Below are 19,310 nucleotides of genomic sequence, written 5' to 3'. Positions count from 1 at the left end.
ATCACGTGCGGGGGTCGTTAGAATATTTTATATCGAATATAAGGCTAGCGCCAATAAAATATGATCTGATTTTAGACTGCCAATTTGATCCATCGATTTAAATTTAGATAAATAAATTTAAATTATAAATAAATAAATTTATTTAATAAGTAGATCAAATTTAAATTTTAGATATACGATCCATTTAATCTATTTAATATTCAGATTGGATTGAGTCAGATAACCCATTTAACATATTTTTGATCCATTTAATCCGATCTATTTAATTTATTTAATCCATTTAAGATCTGTTTAACCGGTTTAAAATATTTTTAAACTGTTTCTAATCCATTTAACCCGATCTATTAACCTATTTAATCTATTTAATCCATTTAATCTAATTTGATCTATTTAATAAATAGATTAAATGGATCGGATCGGATTACCTGTTTAATAAACAGATCGGGTTCAGATTTGAATTTTTGATCCGTTTAATAAATAGGTCGGATTTGGATTGAAGATTTTCTGATCCAATCCGTATTGACTCGATCTGTTCATGATCCGACCTGATCCAATTACCACCCCTATATAAGGCATGCTTTTGGTTGTGAAGGGTTAAGGATGATTCTCGTTTTAAGTTTAAGTTTCTTTTGGATTCTAATTCTGATTTTGTGAAAAATACAAATACCTTAATCCAATCGTTCCAATCTGTCCCAATCTAATTTTTGATTTCAATCACAAATCAAATATGCTTTAATTTTTTTAAAAAATATATATTTAATTTTTATGAAAATATTTATATCATAAAAAATACTTAGCTCAAAATCCAAATTTAAGTAGGGGTTAGCCAAACACTAGAGCTGTCAAAATAGGCTAGGGCCCATGGATTAGCCCATTTGGTCCTAAAAATGGATGGGGTCGGACTGAGAAATTCTGATCTATTTGTGCAAGTGGGCTTTTTGGCCCGACCCCTGTAGCCCATGAGCTGGACCAGGTTAGGGTCGGATCAGCCCATGGGCCAGCCCACACCCTTCCTCTCCATCTCAATCCCCAGTGCAAGAAAGCCCCTCCCTCTCCCTCTCGGTCCCTGACAGCCCTCCCTCCTCCTCTCGGCCTGCCCCCTTCTTCCTCTCTGGCATACCACCATCCTTCCCTCTCTCGACAGTTGGCGGTCCCCATGCCCCATCCAACTTTCCTCTTGGTCCCCGATGTGAGAACCCTCCCTCCCTCTTCCTCTCAGTCTTCGGTGCGAGCCCCTCCCTCTCCCTCTCGATCCCTGACGACCCTTCTTCTTTCTCTCGGCTCGCCTCCTCCCCAGCGTATCGCCGCCTCTCCCTCCTCTCGGCGGTCCACGGTGCTCCTCCCCACCCCCCCTCCTTCCTCTCGATGGTCTCCGGTGCCTCTCCTTCCTGACGGTCCTCGAAGGGGAGAAGCAGCGACTCCGGATGGTGACAGGGGAGCAGACTCGCGGCATGCGGCGCGGGGTGGTGACAGTTGATAGAGGAGCGGACTCCGGCCCTAGAAAAAAAAGAAAAATGTGGGTTGGCTTGGTCCTAATTCACAGCCCATGTAGGCTAGGACCAGACTGGATTTTTATGACCCTTTTTAATAAGTGGGCCGAGCCCGACCCACCCCGACCCGAGCCATTTTGACAGCTCTATCAAATACCAACCAAGCTCGAATAAGCTCCAATATTGGTTGATTAATAAGGATGCCGAGCTCAAGTATTTATTTAATTTTTAGTAGTTGCTCATGAACAATGTATCTAAGGGATCTAATAAAGTGTAATATAATCTATTAATTTTTATTTATACAATTCAAAATAATAATATTCATTATATGCAAATTTTATATTAAAATATATTATATCATATATAATTTATTTTAATTTATAATATAATAATTATAGAATCAATATAAATAATAATAATAATTAAGATAATACATAATATATAAATTTATATTATATTATAAGTTAATTTGAGCCCAACTCGAGTCAGTTAAAGCCTAGCTGTTAGTTCCCCTCCTTTCATAATCAAACGAGTTGAAAAATTGAGCCAAAATTTTGAAACGAAACTCGAGCCCATCCTGCAAACAATTAGCTCGTTTGCCAGCCCTAAACTGAAGTACTTAGACTAGCACATTTCACGTACATATCGCCAACAGAATAAGAAACTTTAATCCTAGCCCGAAGATTCTCGTTTTGGGTCAAGTGTCATGGATGGGTCTGGTTGGGGTTGCTAACCCAAACCAAAACAAACGATTCATCTGCCACCGAGCGGTGTGTCGTCTCAAACCCTGCGAAACCCACCACCCATTCGACGTTTTGCTACGATGCGCAGCCTTCTGACGGGAGTCCTCCGGTCTTCCAAGTCTTCGATCTCACGATCTTCTCTCTGCCGCTCTCCTCTTCCTCCTCCCTCCCTTCCTTGTTTTTCTTCTCGCAAGCCCTACTTCCGCGTTGGTGGCTTCTTCTCCCACGAGACCTTAACACAGAAGGCCATTCCAGGCGATTTCCTGAAATGGGCAGCGATGGGCTTCCAGCGAGGGTCGAGATTCGCCGCCGGTTACACCCCTCTTCAGCCCAAGCCCTTGGACTCCATCATCGACATCGAAAGGGCCAAAACCCGCTCGACCGAGGACCTCGTTTCCATCTGGGATGACGTAAGTCCTATAATTCCCCCCTTTCTTTCTAGTTAAATTCTATGGATCTTTTTTTTTTTGGTCATTCTGTTAGGAATATGGAAATTTAACGATTTTTTTGGTATTGGAAAATCTAAAATCAAGACTTGAAATTGATCGGCATTTCGAGTACTATCTATTTGGTAATTTGTAGATGTGCCCTTTAGACTTGAATATGTTTAATAAGTGTATGCTAGATTGCATATAGGAGACTCGAACATGTAGTCAATTTGGTTCAACTTTAATACTCACAGGCATGGAAGCCACTGCATATAGGAGACTCCTTGCCTGTAGAAAAATGTTGCTTTGAACTAATTCAAAGCAATGGCTTTTCCTAGAATTTCATTTCGAGCACGGTCAAGCAGGGGATTATAAGGAGAACCTTCTCTAGGGTTTGTTTATTCAGTCAGGTTATAATGGTTCATCAATTGTTCATCATGGCTTTTTCCAATTGAAAGGTTTGATCTGTTAGTGATGTCTCTATATGGGCTTCAGAGCTTTTCATTGATCAACTACGAATTTTTTTGTTAAACATTTGTTTGAAGGATTTGCAAGATTTCTACTTCATTTTGCATACTTATATTCTGCTAAACTAATCTGAATTTATACAAATTGTTGGGGTAGATCCTTGTCGCCTAGCCGGCTACCCTTCTTCCTCGCCCCCCAACCGATCAAGTGCGCTGCACCGACCAGGTTGTTGTGGTCCAGCCCAACTTGAATTGATGAGTTCTATCCCAATCGGCTCTTAACCGACTAAGGTTGACGATACTTGACCGACTAAGGGCAACACACTTAACCAAGTTGGTACAAAGCCGACCCGGCTTGATGTGCCACCTACGATGAGGTGTAATATTCGGTATATGGCCAACTACTTACTCGACGCCTTACCGACTATTGGAAGCGACTACTGGATGGCATCATTCGACGGGCGAGCAGCTGAACGTCAAGCATGGCCACCATGCTACCCATCGGATCACGTCAGGTCATGTCATCTAGGAGCCATACTCTGGACGGCAGGCTACATGCCATGATGGGAAGCTATGAAGTCATTAATTGCGCCACACGTGCGGTAAGGTCCACCACCACGGCCATCTATGCGCTGAATAAAAGGCATGTCCACTGTCAGGGCCATTTAAGGATGCCCCATGCGGCTCCGTATGACGGAACACGATCGGGATGACCTCCCGTCCTTTCGCCCTTGATCTTGCTCCCTCTATAAATAGAGGTAAAAAAGGACCCTGATAGGTATGCATAAAAAAAGCATAGAGCCAAAACTTTGTATCTCTCGCTCCTCCATCTGTTGAGCTAGAAACTGACTTGAGCGTCAGAGGGTTCTCGTCGGAAGTTGCCTTGCAGGTCCCATAACCTGATCCGGATGCCGCCGACCGATCTTTCCACCTGATTCCCATTGATCCGACCTCCGTCCGATTTCCAATTCAACAGATCGTGAGCCCTCGCTCTCGTCTTCAGCCCTCTCGACTGTGCCCTTTCTCTGGTAAGCGAGCATCCTCTCCCGGTTTCCCACCGTTCGATGCTCAGGTGTAGTGATTCGGCTCTTGACCGACTACTCCATCAGAGACAGGCCGTAATAGTTTGGCTCACCACATAGGGGGAGAAGAGAATATTCTTCGTAGAACCATTATGGCCAAGATGAGAGCGCAAATGCCGTCGCAGGCTCCGCTCGACGCTCATCGTGACGTGATGCGCCTCTGGCTACCTTCGGAGAGCCATGTGCTTCACGACCGATGGTGACAGCGGACCACCCGCAATTTGCTGTCCATTTGCAATAAGTGAAGACTCTAATGGAGGCTGTTCACGGCCTCCAATGGCAGCAATGGCGGCTAGAAGAGCTGGCGCCGCCCTATGTGCCCTCCCGGCACAACCGTCGGCCCCGTTCTCTGTTCTGCCATTCGACTCGATGTTTTCGTCGGATCAGTCCTTGACTCGTCCGATGGTCGCCACATCCAGACTACCGACACGCTCCACGTGCCAACTCCGGCAATCGCTGGTCTCCTTCCCCTCGATGAGCTTCACGTAAGGAGAAGAGACTCTGGTCTCCATCAAGTTCTTTTTCTTCTGGGGAAGGTTCTACCCCAAGATATTCCAAGCATCCTGATGAGTCTCAGCGAGGGTTGGATGAATACGATTGCAAGCTGAAGGAGCTTGATCGCCATCTGGATCAGCTCCAGACAAATAATCGAGATTCCATCGATGAGCTCGGCATTAGCTCCCATCCGCTCTTTTCTTGACGTATCCTCGATGAGCTGATTCTCAGTCGGTTCAAGATGCCGCAGATGGAGCCTTATGACGGCTCTACCGATCTTCTCGACTATCTTGAGAGCTATAAGGCTCTCATGCTTCTTCAGGAGGTATTCGACGCCCTCCTCTGCATAGCCTTTTCGGTCACTCTCCAAAAAACTGTCCGAACATGGTACTTCGGACTTCAATCGGAGAGTATCCATTCGTTCGAGCAACTTTTCGTGATGTACTTCGGCACCAACCGAAGGGTGCTGCGAACCTCTGACAGCCTCTTCTCCATTAGGCAGTAGGGTGGAAAATCTCTATAGAACTTTATAGTGCGTTTCAACGCTGCCACCTTGGAGGTCAGAGACCTCAATGGGTCAACGGCCATTGCGGCCATGAAGTGGGGACTGCGCAGCTTCAGGTTCACTTACTTTCTGGACAAGATGCTTCTCCGATCCTACGTCGAACTCCTCATGTGCGCACAGAAGTACATCCACACCAAGGAAGGTGCGACTGACCGATGCCAGTCTGAAGGCAAAGATCAGAAGAAGAAGTTGAAGGAGGGAACCTCTACAGGACCTAACCGAACCCGCACTGAGAAGGAGGCTCCACTTTCCTAACCAAATCTAAAGCCTAAAAACTTCGACAATAGGTACGACTCCTACACCCCTTTAATTGCTCCTCGTGCGCAGATTCTTATGAAATAGAGGGAGAGAGCTAACTTTGACGATCCCAGCAAATGAAGTCGAAGCCTCGCAACCAAAAGCGCTATTGTGGTTCCATCGTGATCACGGTTATGATATGGAACAGTGCATCCAGTTGAAGAACGAGATAGAGGATCTAATAAGGCAGAGATATCTCAAAAAATATATGCGGGAGCAGCCTATGCAGCTACCCTCCGATCCACCACCTTAGTCGCACCCTGACGAAAAAATTTGCCTTCAACCCATGGTGGACGTGATCAACATAATTTCGACGGGACTGAGACTTTGGAGACAGACGATTCCGAAAGCTCCTCCAAGCATCGACAGGCAAACGACGATATTATTTTTTCTGAGAAAGATTTGCGAGGAGTCCAAATCCCTCACAATGATGCTGTTGTTATATAAATGACAATCGTCAATTATGATATAAAACGATGTCTTATTGATAATGGAAGCTCCGTTGATATAATTTTCTACGATTGTTTCTTTTGGATGTGACTTTTCGCTGACCGACAGAAACCAGTCAATATTTCTCTAGTTGGGTTCACCAGCGACTCGATCAAAATAGGAGAGATGGAACTTTCTATTACTGTCGGACAACCACCTCGACAATCGATCGTGCACTTTAACTTCTTCGTAGTCTGAGTCCCTTCTGCCTACAACGTCATCTTGGGATGACTTGGACTGAACGTGCTCCAAACAATTATCTCAACATATCACTTGCTCGTGCGCTTCTCGATGAGGAAAGAAATTAGTGAAATGAGGAGAGATCAACAGTTGGCCCGACAATGTTACCTAACTGTAATCAAAGAAAAAAGATCAGCTAAATTGATGATAGACTGGATCAAAGATATGAAGAAAGTTGGGGAGAACCTACAGAGTAACTCATCTCAGTGCCTCTCAACGATAAAGATCCGACCAAAACCATCTAAGTCGGATCCTCATTAAGCGATGAGCTGCGGGAAAAGCTGATCAACTTTCTGAGAAAGAATGTTGATGTCTTCACCTAGTCTGTCTCAGACATGCCAGGCATCCCTCCTGAAGTAATTGTCCACTGACTGAATGTCGACGCCAACCACAAGCCGGTGAGGCAAAAGAAAAGGAGTTCACTCCTGAGTAACAGAAGGCCATCGACGAAGAGGTTGAAAACTTACTGGCAGCCGATTTCGTTCGTGAGGCGACCTGTTCGAATTGGCTCGCGAATGTCATGATGGTCAAGAAAGCTAATGGCAAATGACGGATGTACATCGACTACACCGACTTGAACAAAGCTTGCCTTAAAGACAGCTTTCCGCTTTCACGGGTTGATCAACTAGTCGACGCTACGTTAGGCCACCAGCTACTTAGCTTCATGGATGTCTTCTTCAGCTGCAATCAGATCCAGATGGTGTCCGAAGACGAGAAGACGACATTTATTACCGACAAGGGCTTGTATTGTTTCAAGGTCATGCCTTTCGATCTCAAAAATATCGGAGCTACATATCAGAGATTGGTCAATAAAGTCTTCAAGGATCAGATCGATCACAATATAGAGGTCTACGTCGATGACATGCTTGTGAAGAGCACTGAAGCTGTCCTCCATATCGATGATCTGGCTGAAGCCTTCGATGTTTTGAGGAGACATCAAATGAAGCTGAACCTGACAAAGTCCGCCTTTAATGTCACTTTGAAAAAGTTTCTCAGCTTTATGGTGATGAGACAAGGCATCGAGGCCAACCCCGAGAAGATCAAGGTGGTTCTCAACATGAAGCCTTCGATCTCTTGGTGGGATATTCGAAAATTGGCGGGGCGCATGGCATCTTTGACCCGATTTATCTCCAAGTCCATGGAACGATGCCTCCCCTTCTTCAAAATTCTCAGGTAGATGAAGGACTTTACTTGGACAAAAGTGCTAGAAGACCTTCGACGACTTGAAGCAGTATCTAAGCTTTCCTTCACTCCTGACGAAGCCAAGTACCGATGACGAACTACTCATATATTTGGCTATGACTTCCGAAGCTGTCAGCTCGATGCTGGTTCGAGAGGAAAATAAGGTGCAAAGACCTATCTACTACATAAGTCAGGTGCTGTACGGGACCGAAATAAGATATTCTCGGATCGAAAAGGTCGCCTTTACAATTATTACGACTATTCGACGACTATGGCCTTACTTTCAGGCCCACTCGATGAAAATTTTGACCGATCTCTCCCTGAGAATTCTATTTCAATGATCAGACACTTCGAGGAGAATGGCCAAACGAGCGATCGAACTCCGTGAGTTCGATCTTTTTTATGTTCCATGATCTTTGATAAAAGCTCAAATACTTGCTGACTTTATTATCGAGTGCACTCCAACTGATGATAACCAAGTCGAGGACCGATCCCAAAAAGAGACTACGAAGCTTGCATGGATTCTACATGTGGATGGAGCTTTAAATGTCCAAGGGTACGGTGTAGGACTCATTTTGATCAATATCGATGGGATAATGATCGAGTATGCTCTTTGGTTCGGTTTCAAAATTTCTAACCATCAAGTCGAGTACGAAGCTCTGATAGTCGGACTGAGGATCGCCAAAGACCTCGGTGTAAAATGCCTAAGGGTGTTCACCGATATGCAGCTGGTCATTGGGCAATCCCGAAGGGAATATGAGGCCCGCGATCCTGTTCTTTTCAGATATCTACAAAAGTTCAAATCTCTACAAATGTACTTTGATTATTTTGAGATCTTCTACATCCCTCGTTCGGAGAACGTTTGAGCTGATTTCTTGTCTCGACTTGCTACCTCTGACTGTGGTGAGTTGAAAAAAATCTTCATCGAGCAACTTGAGAATCAAGCATCGACTCTGAAGAAGTTCACTAGGTTCAGGTCGGTCACGAATCGAGTTAGATCGATCCGCTCGTCGACTACCTGACTAACAGAGCCCTGTCGGTTGATTCTGTCGAGGCATGCCGAATGAGGAGATTGACGGCCCACGTGATCATCAACGATCAATTTTATCGAAGATCGACGTTTTTGCCCCTGCTCAAGTGTCTTCGACCTTCTAAAGCCGACTACGCTCTTCGAAAGATACATGAGGGGATTTGTGACAATCAATTGTGGGGTAAGTCGCTATCCTACAAGATCTTCCGATAAGGATATTATTGATCAACCATGCAGAAGGATGCTGTCGACTTAGTGCAGAAGTATAATTAATATCAAAGGTTTGCGAATATCCAAAGACTTTCGTCAAGTCACCTCACAGCCATTTCGGCATCATGGCCATTTGATCAATGGGGTGTCGACATACTCGATCCTTTTCCTCCTGCCAGTGGATAACGAAGATTCATTATCGTCGCCATTGACTATTTTACCAAGTGGATGGAGGTCGAACCATTACGGAGCAGAAGACCACCGACTTTTTATAAAAATCTATTATCTACTGATTTGGTCTACCCCAAGTAATTATCATCGACAATGGCCGACAATTTAACAATACCAAGTTCGAAGAGTTCTGTGCGAGGTATCATATTATCCATAAGTTCACTTTAGTCGAACATCCGCAATCCAACAAAGAAGTCGAGATAACCAATAGGATGATTCTACAAGGTCTGAAAATAAGAATTGATCAAATCAAAGGAAGTTGAGCCGACGAACTCTACAGTGTCTTATGGTTTTATCGAACAACTCCTCAAATCCCGATCGGAGACTCCTTTCAAATTGGCATTCCGGATAAAAGCCATGATCCCAGTTGAAATTGGCCTACCTTTGACTCGGATAGAGAATTACAATGAATCGATCATTTTGGATAGGCAACGAGCCGATCTGGACTTGCTCGACGAAATTCGGAGGCAAGCTCAACTAAGGACGGCTTTCTATTAACAAAGGATAGCTCGGTATTACAACTTTCGAGTTAAACCCAAGGTCTTCCGAATGGGAGATCTTATCCTTAGAAGTGCCAAAGTCTCCAAACCAGCCAAGCGAGGAAAATTATCTCCTAATTAGGAAGGTCCCTACAAGATCTCGGCAATTCTACGATCAGAGGCATACAAAATTGAAAACTTGGACGGCACAGAGATTCCTCAGATCTGAAATGCCGAAAATCTACGGATGTACTATCAGTGAGAATACCTTATCAATAAAAGATTTTCCTTCCTACAATCCTATGCCGAACAATTTAAGTACTTAATAATCTACCGAACAAATTGATCGCCTGACACCCGACCAAACTATTGCCTCGTCGGCTAGTATCTGATGAAATGTTATTCGGCTGACACTCGATTAACAGAGCTGAAAAGGTTTGGCAACCACGAGCATAGCAACTACGGCCCAAGGGCCGCAAGCATACAAGCTGCGGTTTGCATGCTGATCCAGACGAAAAAATTGTGGTTAGTTAGCTTGCTCACGATTGACCAAGGATCAATTGATTCGAAATAAAACAGAGATATTTTCTTTAGCTGACTCAGTTCTGATTCGACGGAACAATCTACGACTACGACTCGAATCTGACTAAGTTTCCTACAAAACCGACTGCTTGGCTTAGAGAATTTTTCTTTCAAGTCTATATGCTCGAAAGGCAAGTAAATGGGCAAAGAAAGGAGATGTGCAAACAAACATGAGTTTAAGTCGAATGCGCGGAAAAGATCATTCCATTGCCAAAAAAAAGAGTTCAATATAAAATGGGGGAAAGAAAAGTACAAGGACGAAAAGCGTGAAACACTAAGCCTAAGGAGGTGGAGGGTGATCTTCTTCGGCCTTTGCTTCTTCGCCGCTCCCCGACTCTTCCTCCTTTGGGAGCCTGTCGGCTTGTACCCCACTCAGGTCGAGCTTGGGTTGCAGTCAGAGGACGGCCTTCTTGCAGTCCTCGAACCTGAGTCGGTATGTGTCTGCAGAAGCTTTGGAGAGCTCGTCCTCGTACTCTTTCGACTTGCGAAACTCAGCCAGAGCCCGAGAAGCTGCCTCCTGGGCTTGAGTTTTTGTCGCCGACAACTTTTCTTTCAGCTCCTTGGCGGCCTTCTCGGTTTCTTGCCACTTGCCTCTTTCCTCGGTGAGGGCACTCTCAACCGACTCCATTTTTTTCTGGTAGTCAGCCATCAACTTTCCGAACTTCTCCTTGTCTTTCTTCTGCTGGGTCTCCGAAGACGTTAACTAGGTCTCCAGTAGAGCGATCTTCTCTCAGCTCTTCTTCCGCTCTTCAGCAATGAGGAGAAGTTCCTCGGCGACTTCGGCTCGAGCATGAGCAATCTGGGCCTTGTCTTTAAGCTGGGCGTTGAGCTGTGTGAAGTCGATCAAGTCTTCGTACTAAATTGTCACATCGTGTATCATCTGCAAAAGAGAAGATCAAAAAAATTGGTTAAGTTACTCACTCGGCCAGCAACTCTTCGGAAAATAACTATTGAAGAAAAGGTCGAAGACTTACCGACAACAACGACGTGTAGGAACCCGAGAGAACCTCCACGATTGGGCGGGTCTTCCTAACTTTCCAGTCAGCGGGTAGCATGACCATCTTCATCAGCTCTTTGATGAGCCGACGATCCTGGAGTGCTTGGTCGGTGGTCTTAATGCGCATCCCCAGGATGATGGTAGCCTCCCTGAAAGAGATATCTGGACCATAGCCGGCGGTGAAGGTGGGAGGCATTGGAGCCTTCCCCTTGTCGGCTTCCTCCCGACCAGGTCCTCGGTCGCCACCCGTCCCAACTTGAACCAGAAGAGTGACCGCAATGATTGGCTTGATCGGGGCCTCGATAACTACGACGTCATCGTCAGCAAGAGTGGTTGCGACTCCTGCGACGACTTCGATAAGAGGCGTCGGTGAAGGAGGCCTTAGCAGTGGTCAGGGCGGCGATGGTGGTTGTGCTCCTCAGCACCCAAGGAGGAGATCCTTCTTTCGACTTCTTCAGTGGCCGAGAAGGTCCACCAGGCTCGGATATCGGCTTCTTTCTAATGGCATGCCGGAGGGATTCCGCCGACATCCTCGTACCTATAAAGCAATAGCAGTAAAAACAAGTTAGCCTATAAGGCAAGAAAAGAAAAGAACTATGAAAACCTACAGGAGAAAATCTACTTAAGTAGCTCGTCGGGCTCATTTCGATGCCATACAACGATTGCTCCTCGAGGAGCTCCCATTGTGGAGGAATCAGGATGTTGAATAGCTTGTCGTACAGCTCCCGATCTTCCTTCAGGACCACGTCATTCTTGTTCGGCGATAAACTGGGAGTGGTCCAGTTCTAGTTAAAGCCCCGAGGGTGGTCGGTGGCTACATAAAAGAATTTGTTCTTCCATCCATGGATGGAAGAGGAAAGCTCGATTATAAATTGGCATTTAGGCTGGGAATTGAAGAACCATCATCTCCATTTTCGAGGATGTTTCTTCAATATAAAAAGAGCCTAAAAAAGAGAGATTCGGGGCTTAGACCGAAGAAGATGGCAAAGGATGACAAAAGAAGACAAAATTCTGAAGGAATTGAGGGTGAGTTGGACAGAAACTATATCATACAAGTCAAGGATATTGGCGAAAAAAGGGTGAAGAGGGAATCGGAGTCCCGAATGAAGGAATTTCTCGTAAATGGCAATGTAGCCGTCAGGAGGACGAACAATCCGGCTTTCTTTGTCGGACGCCATCAGTCGATACCAATTAAGGATGTGATAATGATCCCTTAGTCAGTCGATTGCGGCCTCAAACAGCTAAAAGGCTCGGGAAGGTTCTCGGGAGCCGGCTGTTCATCCGACTCTTCAGGATCCGGACGATCCTACCGAGAAGAACCAACTTCAGGATCATCTCGAGGGACTTCCTCGATCTTCCTCCGAACGGTTGGAGTCCGAGAACCCTATTCTCCCACAAGGTTCTCGTCCTTAGACTCTCTACTAGAGGAAGCCATGGAAAGAAATCAAGGCAAAAACTCAAAAGGGGGAGAAGATAGAGAAAAACCTCAAGGAGGATGACGACTGACGAGGAAGAAGAAGACCGACGACGATGAAGACTGACGATTATGAAGATCGACGAGGAGGAAGATGGCTGACTACAATGAAGCCTAAGCCTCAGGGACCCTAAGCTCTTTACTGGAAGGCAAAGGATCAGACACGGGGGGCAAAAGCATTGGAATCGGAAGTAAAACTGAAGCGGGACCAACCCTTGTTTATAAGCTCCTTCGACGGTCAGGATCGACGCAGAGAATCTTGCCTTCCTTGAAGATCTTGATGCGTGGCCACAATCTCAATCGATTATTCTTTTGGTTTTTCGACGCACCGTCATTGAGATTGCGCCAAATCAGCCGGATCTGTGTGATCGCAACTCAGGCCAACCGGCGATCGACATGCGGATGACTCGGGTACCTCAATGAGTTATTATTTTGCCATCCGATCTTTTGTAATCATTACGAAAGATAGCCTCGAGCACCATTGCATTTATTGCCGCACTACTTGCGTTGTGATGGAGCCACCGCACGTTCTACGAAACGACAAAGCGACGGTTCACTCAACAAAATGACAAAGCGATGGTTTGCTCAATGAAATGATAAAACGGTCAGGTGCAGTCTTCGGAACAACATTAAATGAAGAATAGTCGGCAAAAGCAACTTGGATCCGCACGTCGGTTAACTCCTTTTGTCCGATTAAGGCTACATAATCGGACTCAGGAGTTAGGAGGCAGGTGTTAGGGTAGATCTTCCTCGCCTAGCCGGCTACCCTTCTTCCTCGCCTCCCGACCGACTAAGTGCATTGCATTGACCAGGTTGCTGTGGTTCAGCCTGACTTGGATCGACGAGTTTTATCCCTGTCGACTCTCAACTGATTGAGGTCGACGATACTTGACCGACTAAGAGCAATGCACTTAACCAAGTTGGCACAAAGCCGACCCGGCTCGACGTGCCGCCTACGATGAGGTATAATATTTGGCATATGGCCGACTACTTGCTCTACGCCCTACTGACTATCGGAATCGATGATTGGATGGCACCATTCGACGGACGAGCAGTTGAACGTCAAGCGTGGCCACCATGCTATCCTGTTAGGTCACATCAAGTCACGTCATCTAGGAGCCATATCCTGGGCGGCAGGTTGTGCGCTATGATGGAAAGCTACGAAGTCATTAATTGCACCATACGTGTGGTAAGGCCCGCTGCCATGGCCATCTGCACGTCGAACAAAAGACACGCCCGCTGTCAAGGCCATTTAAAGATGCCCCATGCGGCTCCGTATGACGAAACATGATCGGGATGACCTCCCATCTTTCCGTGCTTGATCTTGCTCCCTCTATAAATAGAGATGAGAAGGGACCCCCAATAGGTATGCACCAAAAAAATACAGAGCCAAAACTCTGCCTCTCTCGTTCCTCCATCTGTTAAGCTAGAAACTGACTTGAACGTCGGAGGGTCCTCTGCTCCAGCGAGCACTTACCTTGCAGGTCCCACAACCTGATCCGGACGCTGCAGACCGGTCTTTCCATCTGGTTCCCATTGACCCGACCTCCGTCCAATTTTTAGTTCAACAGATCGTGAGCCCTTGCTCTCATCTTCGGCCCTCTCGACTGTGCCCTTTCTCTGGTAAGCGGGTATCCTCTCTCGGCTTTCCGCCGTTCGGTGCTCAGACGCAGTGATTCGGCTCTCGGCCAACTACCCCGCCGGAGACGGGGCGCAACACAAATTATGCTTCATTTTGTCATTATGTTTTGAACTCTTTACCTTAGTGAGGTCAGTGAAATTTTCATAATGAGTCTATACCTTAAATCTGTTCATATCATTTAAGCCATCCAGACCTAGTCATAGTGAGAATCAAAGAAAAAGACTTGGCTTCCATTGTGAATTAAGAAGTCCACATTAGAGGCTTCCAAAATGTTTCGTAACCTCCTAGGATGAAATTGATCATTCAACTAGCATCATTATGTTAATTTGAGATAACAAGCATACCTTTCTTAGCACTTCATTTCAATATTTCATGATTACTTGAGTAATCTTTTGAGTTCTTGATCTATAGGAGCTTGTTATTTGTGCCTATGTAATTGTTGTTGGATGCAAGCTATGTCATGTGTAGTCTAGTTTAAGGTAGCCCTGAGATACACCATCACATAGATTCTCTCCCTAGATGGAAATTACAACAGACTGGATACCCCATGTTTATAATTATAATAAGCGAAACTTCATACTCTTGGATATTTTTATATTTATAACTATACATTTTAAAAGAGTTTGTATAGCTTAAACTTGTATAAATTTCATACAACATTCTAATGAGTTGCTAAATTCCATCATAGGGATTCTTTTAACAAATTCTAATGAGACTTTATAACTAAGTCTGTGGAAGGACTGATTTTTTTCCCGTTTTCTACTTCTTCTTCTTTTCTGGTGAAACTCCAGTATCATTTGGGAAGAGGTCATGTAGGTGCATCCATGAAAGCTAAGTTGTACCATCTAATGGAGCAAAGATCAATTAATTGGTACTTGTTTAATTCTGTTTTCTACAATGTCTGCACACATATGTGTTGTGCTTATTCCTCCACGTTCTTTTTTTGCAGCCGGCATTTCGTTATTCCTTTGTGGAGAGGGAGTGGCTATGCCAATATGTTCATTCAAGGTCTTATTTTTGAATGTTTTAATGCCTTTCATTATGCGGTATAAAAGTTCTATTGTGAGTTATCAACTCACCATTCAAAGTAACCATCTTGTCCTATGCCTTTTGTTCTTTTATCTCTGCGAGTAGCCTACTTTGTTTTTGTCATGACTCTGAAATACATGCTCTGATGGGATAATGCCATAGCACTAGAGGTGACTAATAGAATTTAAAATGGAGAAAAAAAGACCTTTGACAGAATATTCGGACATTTAATTTTGTAGGAAATATCAAAAAGGACAGTGGGTTTAAAATAAAGTGACAAAAAAGAAGGGGGCATCCCAGTACATAACATGCTGAGTGTCCACATCTGAAGTTGGGAATCTTCATGAATCATATCTTGCTTGTGTCATCTAACATAGTAAGGAAGTGCAATAGGGGTAAAATGGTTTGGAGGTGTGAAAAATCTAAAAATGACCAGAAGCCAAGCACCCATAAGTCAAAGAAAGGCAATCTAATGCACATGGACCCATAGTGAGGGTGAAAGAGAACTTCAATATAGACGAGCAATTTGTCTTGCAGAGAATTGAAGCCACACAAGAGCAATCTGTTTACCACTTGGAGTGGAAGTGTAATGCAAGGGTACATGAACCAAAAAGAGGGACTTGTGCTTCTGAATTATGGTCATATAAGTCGGAATAGAGTATATTTTCCTTGATGCTTGAATCATGGTACGGTATATTTACATTTGATTGTTTAGTTATGATTGTCTTGTCAATATGCCTATATTTACTTGCTGGGTGATGCTCCTGATCGTTGTGCATGGTTCTTCATATTCTTAGCTTGAAGGTCAAACATCTGATGTAAATGTGCTTTTAACATTATTAAGCCTGTCAGATAAAATTATTCTTCTTTAAAACTTATTATTTGTATGAATTTACTAAAAAGTGGTTTTATCTCTATTTAGGTAATTGATTTCAATGCCTTTGCTCCCTAAGTTCATTAAAGAAATAGAATAGATACAAGCAAGAGTATTTGATGGTTGTTATCTTCAGGCAATACAACTAACACTTGGAACAATATCAGAAGAAAAATTAGCCAGTTGCCTAGCTTCTGATATTTGTGATTGGTTGATTACATTCTAAAAATGAATGGTTGGCCAAACACTTGATCCATTTGCATTAATGAAGAGCACCTGATTCGAATCATTTTAATCAGAGATGAACCAACTTCAGGGCATCTCAGTATGGAAACTTGCTAGGTGAAGAAATTGAGAACAGGTCAAGGTGGAGATAAAGAAGAAATTAATTTTGAAGAAATAGTAAACAATGTGTTTTTCTTTGAAGAAATGGCTGATGACAGTACTGAAAAGCATGAGAACAGGCTATTGGAGGGTGAATATAAATTGGTGCTAGCACGTTATGCTTTTTCCCCTTTATATTCATGTTTTCTTCCATTTTTAATTTGATGTTTAATACGATATGACTTTGCCCTCTTTTAAGTCATTTGTTTGCATACTCAAATGGTCCATCAAGCTGTTCGATCTTGTTTAACAACTACATGTTCAGAACACTAACAGTCCTGATTGCCATGAAAACCTATGTCTCCATAACTTGATTAAAGCACCGAATGTGGGAGAGGCATATAAAGTCTGCTCAAGTTTAAAAATACAAAACTCATTTCCTATCTGCGAAGTTACAAAGGTCGCAAAGCTGCCTTTCTTGTTTATGTCATAATAATGTTATGGATGTCTAGAACTTGCCAATTTTATTAAAATATTCCTGTTCTTCTTCTGCTTGTATTTTATTACTCCACTTCATTCTATTATTGCCAAAATATCAAATACATTGTTCAATAAATAAAAATGGAACCAATCATTTTTTCAAGTTACAATTATGATAGTCTTAAAGGAACCGTCGTATGACATGGTCCTCACAACTCATTGATGCATGCCCCTGTGGAGGTTATAACATTAAACAATGATTATCTAGGGAAACTTGCTCAGTGTGTAGCTTCAGGGGAAAAGAAGTTTTATTTTTAGTACGCATCTGCCAGAATGTGTAACTTATTGTGCATTTGTGCTTGTACTGTGATTTTCCAGTGCAGATGCCACACATCCTCTTCACTGGCCTTGAGGATTATAAGGCGAGAGGAACACAAGCAAGTCCTTATTTCACTGTCACCCATTACACAGAGTTTTCAGAAAGCAAGGATGTGGTGCTAATTCGTGGTGATGTCGTGTTTACCAGCAAGCTCAGTGACTCAGAGGCAAGATGGCTTCTGGATACTGTTCAATCTTTCTATCTGAATGATGTGCGGTACAAGCTTGTCGAGCGGTTCAACAAAGAGACCCATGAGTTTGAGTTCAAAGATGTTCTCCAGGCACTTGAAATGCCCACAGTGTGATTCCTACCTGACTCATTCTGTTTTCTGAAAATTATCCTTTTTCTTCTTAGCAAAGAAGTTATTAATGGAGAGCAAATCATTAGGGAAATGATATTTGTTTGTTGCAACCGTCCATTTTTTCCTGACATCTGTGCCATGGTTGAAAATGGGGTGAGGTATTGGGGTTTGTTATGTTATTTGATGGAAGGTATTTAGCTTCATTTTTGCCTATTTCAGTTTTAAATTTTGCATCATTATAAGAGGTGATTAAGGTTAATTGTTGTTTATTGTATTTTTATGCAATCACAATTAGCGTCCAAATTTGGTCTTATAGTTGTCTGTGCGGTTTGAATTTTTTTTCTTTATTAAAAACGCAAAGTACTTTAAAGGTAACTGAAATATATATATATTTTTTTAAATACTTATGCTGGAGGAACTGGTCCGCTTAAGAGGAGTTTCTTCCCATACTGAACACCGTTGGTGCTGAGGTCTAGTGACAGTTTGCGATCATAACCTGGATATCTTTGGAGTTGAGAAAGGGTGGCAATGTTGTAGCATAATTTTTGTTTGACTGGAGTGCAATGAAAACTTTGGCTGTGAGGATTGGATAGCTGGACCAGCTACTTTGTGCGATCGGTTCCTTTCTTTTAATTATTATTACTTTTAAAGACAGATAAAGGGTGGGAGATCTACCAACACTATAATTTACCTGGGTCCAGATTTATTGTGTGATAGATTCTTAAAGCTCTCTTCTGGGCTTGGTAAGGCTTTGACATGCGCAATGTATATGATAGAAAATACGGAGCTATAGATGACTGGATTCTCCGTGTCGCAGCAAACTTCCCAGACTCTAGGTGCGATTTCTCCAGAGGCAGCACACTTCCAGAACCTGGGGGGTGGAAGTAGGACAATAATATGAAGAATTGCTGGGGCAAATATACTATATTCTTGATTAAAGAATGGTCAAGGATCAGTACTGAGGAAATAAAGAAGGATGGATTGTTTGATTTGCTCGGTTTGAGATTTCTTGTTTTGTTTCGGTTATCGTGTTTTATGGTGCCCTCCTTCCTTTTCACTTCTTTTTCTCAGAAATGTGCAGTGAGGACAAATCTAGTTCTTTGGAGGATGACACGATCTTATGTGACTTATATTTAAAAATGTATCGACATTTACATGATTGGGCTCCAAGCCATACGAATATCAATAATAATGACGTTGATATTAATAATTAAAAGTTTCTGCTAGAATATCATTAAAATTTATTATTTAAATATAATATAAATTTAGCTATTAAGATTTTTAACTTATTATAATTTATCATATTATTATATTATATTACAGAAAAATGAGAAAAGGAACATTCCTGCTATTTTTTAAAATAATACTTATGTCCATGTTAACAACCAATATCTGAATATTGGTTGCTACAATATTATTATTTTATTACAAGTGTTGTATAACAAGAACAATGGTTGTTATTTCATATATTTATTATTTATATAAAAATATATTTTAAAAATTTAAATATCTGTATAAGCTAATAATATAATTTTTATATTCACTATTAATCACTGCACTTATTATATGTTATTTTTCATATTCTCCGGTCAGACGGGGTAACAGACGAGGGGCAAATAACGACCCTTATTTTTGTTATTTAATGGTAACAACTACATATGAAACAATGGCGTTATTAAAACATGCTACCTAACGATGTTAATCATTGGGCATCCTTATCCGCCCACCTTCGTGGGATTTGACGCGGTCCAATTGCATCTGGTGCATGAGGCCCCTTCAAGAGAATAGGTACAGTAAAAG

The 19,310-nt window shown here is 43.0% G+C and overlaps 1 protein-coding gene across 1 annotated transcript; it reads left to right on the top strand.

Moving 5' to 3' along the window:
- The first annotated feature begins 2,054 nt into the window (after positions 1 to 2,054).
- LOC105040978 (uncharacterized) lies at positions 2,055 to 17,736 on the top strand. Its single transcript, XM_010917748.4, has 4 exons — positions 2,055 to 2,643; positions 14,915 to 14,994; positions 15,073 to 15,131; positions 17,209 to 17,736. The coding sequence occupies exons 1-4, from the start codon at positions 2,314 to 2,316 to the stop codon at positions 17,511 to 17,513; spliced, it is 774 nt and encodes a 257-aa protein (XP_010916050.1). The 5' UTR covers positions 2,055 to 2,313; the 3' UTR covers positions 17,514 to 17,736.
- The last annotated feature ends 1,574 nt before the right edge of the window (positions 17,737 to 19,310 follow it).

This window comes from Elaeis guineensis, chromosome 3 (assembly GCF_000442705.2).
Source record: "Elaeis guineensis isolate ETL-2024a chromosome 3, EG11, whole genome shotgun sequence".
Classification (NCBI taxonomy): domain Eukaryota; kingdom Viridiplantae; phylum Streptophyta; class Magnoliopsida; order Arecales; family Arecaceae; genus Elaeis; species Elaeis guineensis.
The sequence above is the reverse complement of the archived record's forward strand: the minus strand, read 5'-3'. Positions and strand labels throughout refer to the sequence as shown.